This window comes from Rana temporaria, chromosome 1 (assembly GCF_905171775.1).
Source record: "Rana temporaria chromosome 1, aRanTem1.1, whole genome shotgun sequence".
NCBI classification, from domain to species: Eukaryota; Metazoa; Chordata; class Amphibia; order Anura; family Ranidae; genus Rana; species Rana temporaria.
Window position 1 is genome coordinate 670665458 of NC_053489.1, and position 7584 is coordinate 670673041.

General features: G+C 42.9%; 1 protein-coding gene across 1 annotated transcript; it reads left to right on the forward strand.

Moving 5' to 3' along the window:
- The first annotated feature begins 5270 nt into the window (after positions 1–5270).
- On the forward strand, positions 5271–7584 carry LOC120924621 (gamma-crystallin-3-like). The gene is made up of 3 exons (XM_040335616.1): positions 5271–5363; positions 6324–6566; positions 7269–7584. Exons 1-3 carry the CDS (start codon positions 5286–5288, stop codon positions 7542–7544), a joined length of 597 nt encoding a protein of 198 aa, XP_040191550.1. The 5' UTR covers positions 5271–5285; the 3' UTR covers positions 7545–7584.

Genomic DNA, 7584 nt, shown 5'->3' on the forward strand with positions numbered 1-7584 from the left:
GTGGTTCTGGCCAGCTCAGTAGATTGCTTTAAGAAAGGCCTGGATTCTTTCCTAAATGTACAGAATATAACTTGAGTATTAAGATTTGTAGGTAAAGTTGATCCAGGGTAAATCCGATTGCCTCTCGGGGGATCAGGAAGGAATTTTTTCCCCTGCTGTAGCAAATTGGATCATGCTCTGCTGGGGTTTTTTGCCTTCCTCTGGATCAACTGTGGGAATGGAGTTGGGTGTATAGGATTTTACTGTGTTTTTTATTTTTGTTTTTTTATTTTTTGTGGTTGAACTGGATGGACTTGTGTCTTTTTTCAACCTGACTAACTATGTAACTATGTAACTATGTAACTGACTGGGGAGCCACAAGCCCCAGAATTGGGTCCTTCAGACATCTTCATAATTTCCACCAAAATTACAAAAAAAAAAAAAAATATTTTTCTAGAATAAACTTGATTTAAAAAAAAAATAACTTGAAGTGTATATGTTTTGTTTTTGTATTATAACATTGTTGCATAATAAAATCTATTCAAGTGATGTGAGATGTGATTTTCAGCCAAAGACACAATCATCCGTACACACATTTACTATAATAAATTAAAAGCAGAAAGAATGCCCCACTGTTGCTGAGAGTGATGGGAATAATGCCCAAAGGGCCAGATAAGGGCCAAAGGGCCAGATAAAAATAAGCAAAGGGCTCCCTCCGGCCCCTGGGCCGCAGTTTGGAGACCACTGCTAAAAAAGGAAGAGTTACTCTTCCAACGTGTGAAATTTGAATGACCTATGGTAAAAGCAATTTAGATGGCTGTTATAAGTAGGGATGCGCTTCGAGTTCGACTCGAACGTTGCCTGTTCGGCGAACAGCGAACAATTTGGGATGTTCGCGGCAAATTCGAAAAGCCGCGGAACACCCTGTAAAAGTCTATGGGAGAAATCTAAAGTTCTAATTTTAAAGGCTAATATGAAAATGATTGCCCTAAAAAGTGTTTGGGGACCCGGGGACATGTATCAATGCAAAAAAAGTTTTAAAAACGTCCATTTTTTCAGGAGCAGTGAATTTAATAATGCTTAAAGTGAAACAATAAATGTGAAATATTCCTTTAAATTTCGTACCTAGGGGGGTGTATAGTATGCCTGTAAAGTAGCGCTTGTTTCCCGTGCATAGAACTGTCCCTGCACAAAATGTAATTTCTGAAGGAAAAAAAGTAATTTAAAATCACTCGCGGCTATAATGAACTGTCGGCTCCCGGCAATTCAGAGAAAAGTCATTCATAAAAAAAAAGCGTGGGGGTCCCCCCAAATTCAATTAACAGGCCCTTCAGGTCTGGTATGGATATTAAGGGGAACCCCACATCAAAAATTTTAAAGAAAATGACATGGGGTTCCCCCCAGATATCCATTCCAGGCCCTTCAGGTCTGGTGTCGATTTTAAGGGGAACTCTACCCCAAATTTAAAAAAGAATGGCGTGGATTTCCCCCAAAAATCCACACCAGACCCCTTATCTGAGCACGCAACCTGGCAGGCTGCAGGAAAAGTGGGGGGGGGGCGAGAGAGCACCCCCTACCTGAACCGTACCAGGCCACATGCCTCAACATTGGGAGGATGCTTTGGGGGTCTGTGACCCCTCAAAGCACCATGTCCCCATGTTGATGGGGAGAAGGGCCTCATCTCCACAACCCTTGGTGGTTGTGGGGGTCTGTGGGGGGGGGCTAATCGGAATCTGGAAACCCCTTTAAAGGGGGACCCCAGATCTTGCCCCCATTTGAATTGGTAATGGGGTACATTATACCTCTACCATTTCACTAAGGAAGTGTAAAGAATTGTAAAAAAAACACACACACACACACACACTGTGAATGGTCTGGAATGGATATTTGGGGGGAACCCCACGTAATTTTTTTTTATTTGATGCAGGGTTCCCCTTAATATCCATACCCAACCTGAAGGGCCTGGTAATTGAATGTGGGGGGACCCCCACGCTTTTTTATTTTTATGAATGACTTTTCTCTGAATTTCCGGGAGCCGACAATTCATTACAGCTGCAAATCATTTTAAATTACTTTTTTTCCTTCAGAAATTACACTTTGTTAAGGGACAGTTCTAAGTTCGGGAAACATGCGCTATTTCACAAGCATACTATACACCCCCCTAGGTATGAAATTTAAAGGAATATTTCACTTTTATTGTTTCACTTTACACATTATTAAATTCACTGCTCCCAAAAAAACGTGTTTTTAAAACTTTTTTTTTGCATTGATACATGTCCCCTGGGGCAGGACCCAGGTCCCCAAACACTTTTTAGGACAATAACTTGCATATTAGCCTTTAAAATTAGCACTTTAGACTTCAAATATTCGAGACCCATAGACTTTAACGGGGTTCTAAAGTTCACACAAACTCTTGGTCTTCAGGTTCTGGTGCAAACCGAACGGGGGGTGTTTCGGCTCATCCCTAGTTATAAGTTAATAAAAAAGTCATACCCACTTTTGCCTTAGTTTCAGTACAACCATTGTATCTTGGTTGCATTGGAAACTGTTATTACGTACACTATATTACCAAAAGTATTGGGACACCTGCCTTTACAAGCACATGAACTTTAATGGCATTCTTGTCTTAGTCCATAGGGTTCAATATTGAGTTGGCCCACCTTTTGCAGCTATAACAGCTTCAACTTATCTGGGAAGGCTGTCCACCCCAAACTCGCTCACCCATGTCTTTATGGACCTTGCTTCGTGCACTGGTGTGCAGTCATGTTGGAAGGAGCCGTCCCCAAACTGTTCCCACAAAGTTGGGAGCATGAAATGGTGCAAAAGGTCTTGGTACACTGAATTCCTTCACTGAAACTAAGGGGCCAAGCCCGACCCTGAAAAACAACCCCACACCATAATCCCACCTCCACCAAATGATTTGGACCAGTTCACAAAGCAAGGTTCATAAATGTCCTAATCTTAAACCAATAGAACACCTTTGGGATGAATTAGAGCAGAGATTGTGGGCCAGGCCTTCTCATCCAACATTAGTGCCTGACCTCACTAATGCTCTTCTGGAAGAATGGTCAAACATTCCCATAGACACCCTCCTAAACCTCGTGGACAGCCTTCTCAGGGTGGGCCAACTCAATATTGACCAATACGGACTAAGACTGGGATGCCATTAGGATCCTCTCCATGGCCCAGCTCACTGCCTGTCCCCTGAACCCTGTCAATTACTGTGACCACCTTCCCGCTCTATCCTCAACTCCCTAACCCACATCTTCGAACTCTCCCTCTCCTCCGGCACCTATCCTTCAAAGCTCAAACATACACTTAAAAAACCCTCACCTGTTTGAATAACTTAAGACCCATCTTCCTGCTCCTGTTTGCCTCTAAGCTCATCAACCGCTTTGTCCATGACCGAATGAGTCGCTACCTCATGGACAACAACCTTCTCGACCCCCTACAGTCTGGCTTTCACCCACAACATTCTACTGAAACTGCCCTACTAAAACTCACCAATGACCTACTAACTGCTAAAACCAGTGTCTATTACTCCATACTCATACTTTTAGACCTCTCTGCTGCCTTTGACACAGTTGACCACCTGCGCCTCCTCAGAAAATTACACTCCCTTGGCCTCCGTGATTCTGCTTTATCCTGGTTCTCCTCCTTATCTCAGCACACTTTCGGTGTCCCTTACAACTCCATCTCCTCCGCTCCTCTTCCTCTTTCTGTTGGGGAACCCCAAGTCTTTGTCCTTGGGTATCTCCTATTTTCACTCTATACCTCTTCCCTGGGCCAGTTGATAACCTCCCACGGCTTCCAATACCACCTCTATGCCGACGACACCCAGATCTATCTCTCCACTCCTAAACGCTCGACCTCCTCACGGATCCCAAACCTACTGAATGACATATTGGTTTCTAAAACTGAGCTTGTTATATTTCCTCCTTCACAGTCCCCCCCATGACAAAATTAATATAAACAACACAACCATTGGTCCCTCCACACATGTCCTGGGGGTAATCCTTAAATCATACCTCTCCTTCAGCCTCCATATCCAATCACTGGCTAAATCCTGCCACCTTAACCTCTGCAATATCTCCAGAATTCGACCCTTCCTGACTAATGACACCACAAAGCAACTTATTCACTCCTTGATTATTTCCCACTTTGACTACTGCAACTCTCTCCTTAATGGCGTACCCATACGCAGGCTATCCCCTTCAGTCTATTATAAATGCTGCTGCTAGACTAATACACCTCACTAACCGATCCGTGACTGCTGCTCCTCTCTGCCAATCCCTTCATTGGCTTCCCCTACCCCACCGTATAAAATTCAAAATGCTAACCACAACATACAAGGCCATTCACAACATCGCCCCCAGCTACCTCACCATCCTTATCTGCAGATATCGCCCGGATTGTCCCCTCCGCTGCTCCCAGGACCTCCTGCTCTCTAGCTCCCTTGGTACCTCCTCCCATGCTCGCCTTCAGGACTTCTCCAGAGCCTCTCCCATCCTCTGGAACTCCCTGCCCCAGTATGTCTGATCAGCCCCTACCCTGTCCACCTTTATGAGATCCCTGAAAACTCATTTATTCAGGGAAACCTATCCCACACCCAACTAACTGTTCCCGAGCCACCCCCATCAAATCATTCTCTGCAGCTATTACCTTTTGTGCCACCACCCCCTCCCTTTAGAATGTAAGCGCTATGAGCCGGGCCCTCCTGTACCTTTTGTATTGAACTGTACTGTAATTGTGCTGTCCCCCCATACATTGTAAAGCGCTGTGTAAACTGTTGGCGCTATATAAATTGTGTATAATAATAATAATAATTAAAGTTCATGTGCGTGTAAAGGTCGCTGTCCCAATACTTTTGCTAATATAGTGTATGACGTGTGCATGTTTTAGTCCCCAAATACTTAATTTTACATTTTATAAACATTAAACTTCATTTGCCACATAGTTGCCCAATAAGAGCATCCAGATCGGATTGTAAGTCAGAAACATCCTATAGGGAAATAATTTGGCGTCATTTGCAAAAAAATGTAAATGATGCTATGAATCCAAAACTCTATAATCACATAACATCTTACATAAAACACACATATACACAGATTCCAACCCATTCAGGTGACTGGTTGCTGCAGCAAAGGCTTTGCGTAGGCAGTCTAGGTAAAGCATTTGGGTGCTGATGCAAGGGGAAAGATACAAACAATGGTCTCACAGAAACACTGAACAATTCTCAATAGTGTGCAATAGCTCTTCATTCTGATTGGTCAAAGCCTAAACATATGAGAAATGTTGTAGGGTATATGAAGGCCATTTCCCACCAGCCATCTACCAGTGGAGACCAACAGGAGCACATTGACAAGACAAGCACAATGGGAAAGGTAAGAAGGGCTTGAAAGTATTGAAATATAAAATGAATATTTAGCCAATGGTTCAGCCTGTGGATATTGGTTGTTAGTAGCTGCATAACTCTGTTTAAGTTCTATTCTTAAAATTGTGTAAATACTGAGGTCTATTTTGTAGGCAGCTCATCAGACGGACATTATCTGGCATAGCTAAGTCTATCATTTTACATTATATGGCCAAACATTTGTGAATACCGGACCATTATACCTAGATGAGCTTGTTGGAAATCCCGAAATCTTGGCCATTAATATGAAATTGCTTCCCCTTCACACCTAAAACACGCCAGCTCTTTTGGGTAGGCTTTCTACGATATTTTGGAGTATTTTTGTAGATATGGGCCCATTTAACCAAAAGAGTATTTATAAGATCAGGTACTGATGCAGGTCAAGAACGCTTGGCTTACAATTGGTATTCCAATTCATCCCAAAGATGTTCAATGAGGTTGAGGTCAATGACAGAAGTATGTGATATATTAGGTGTAGCGTTTCAATTAAAACAGTCTTTCTCAAACCTTTTACCCCAGAGGAACCATTGAAATAATTTTCATACCTCAGGGAAACCCCTGCTAGGATTAGTCCAATGGGGGTCTTTAGGAAAAAATGCCCCTTACCTTGCTGATCGGTGGGAAGAATGCCTCCCTTACAGTGGTGGTTAGAATACCACTCTTACAGACAAATTTAAAGATCATTGGTGCCATGCTACTGGCTCCGCCAAATGGTGATGGACCTGGATCTATGAAGGCACCATCAGATTGGAGGTCAATTAGCCACAGCTCAGGGAATTCCCAGCAACCTCTGGAGGAACCCTAGGATTCCAACGAGCCCTGGTTGAGAATGGCTGTTTTAAAAATATTGTCCACGCTGTTTCATATCATTTTAAAACTTAACCTTTCTATTGATCCTGAATTGACATGATCTTGTTTTATTATTCGACAGATCATCTTCTACGAGGACAAGAACTTCCAGGGTCGCTCTTACGAATGTAGCGCTGAATGTCCCGACCTGTCCTCATACTTCAGACGCTGCAACTCCATCCGTGTGGATAGTGGGAACTGGATCCTGTATGAGCTCCCCAACTACAGAGGACACCAGTACTTCCTCCATAGAGGAGAGTATCCTGACTTCCAGCAATGGATGGGCTACAATGACTCCATTAAGTCTTGCCGTCTGAGCCCCCAGGTAATTACACATTGTGTACTCTGATTAAGGGCCAAAGCTGTCTATCAGTGTAATTTTTATGAGGTGAACTACTCCTATAATCATAGGTGGCCATTGATTGTACAGCTAAAAAAAACTATTTTAAGCTTTTCTTGTCCTGCCAGTATACACTGACCCAATGGAGTAGTTCTTCTCCTCTCTCCTATTACTCTGCTCTATAGGGCTAAACAAAAATCCTCAACTCAGCCAATGATTTTAATTTTGTTTAAAAAAATTGCCAAAATCGATGGAGCACAGTTGTATTAAGCATGGCCAAGTAACCTTTTTCTGTGGGCAGCTTATATGATACTGATGTCAAGTGCCCATTCAAATCAAGGGAGAACTGGCCTGGGGGGAATTTGCCTGGGGGTATTATATCTTGAAGATGACCGCCCACTCCTTAAGAGGATACCGGGGTTATGGCAGCAAGCTGCTGCCATAACAACAGTATTTCACTTTAAAGTAGTGACGTATAACGACGGTGGGCGGTCCGGAAGTGGTTAAAAATATACTATATAAGGTCGAAAGAAAGTTCTATTGACCTCAACTCATTAATATTTCACTCTATTCAAACCTGAAAAAAATCTTTGGGTGAATTTTTTTTGTAAATGATAGCAGTAATGTGACCAGTTGCCTTTTCTAACATTGCTTTATGTTTTATTGTGGTGTAACTTATTTTAACAGCACCAAGGTTCCTTCAGAATCAGGATCTACGAGAGAGAAGAGTTCAGAGGTCAGATGATGGAGTTCACTGAGGATTGCCCTCATGTCAATGAGAGATTCCGCTACAATGACATCCACTCGGTCCAAGTCCAAGATGGCTACTGGATGTTCTATGAGGAGCCCAACTACAGAGGACGTCAGTATTACCTGAGACCTGGAGAGTACAGGAGATACAGCGACTGGGGAGCCACAATCCCCAGAATTGGGTCCTTCAGACGTCTCCATCATTCCTTTTAAACATTTTAAGTTTTCTTCTTGACAATAAACTTGATAAAGA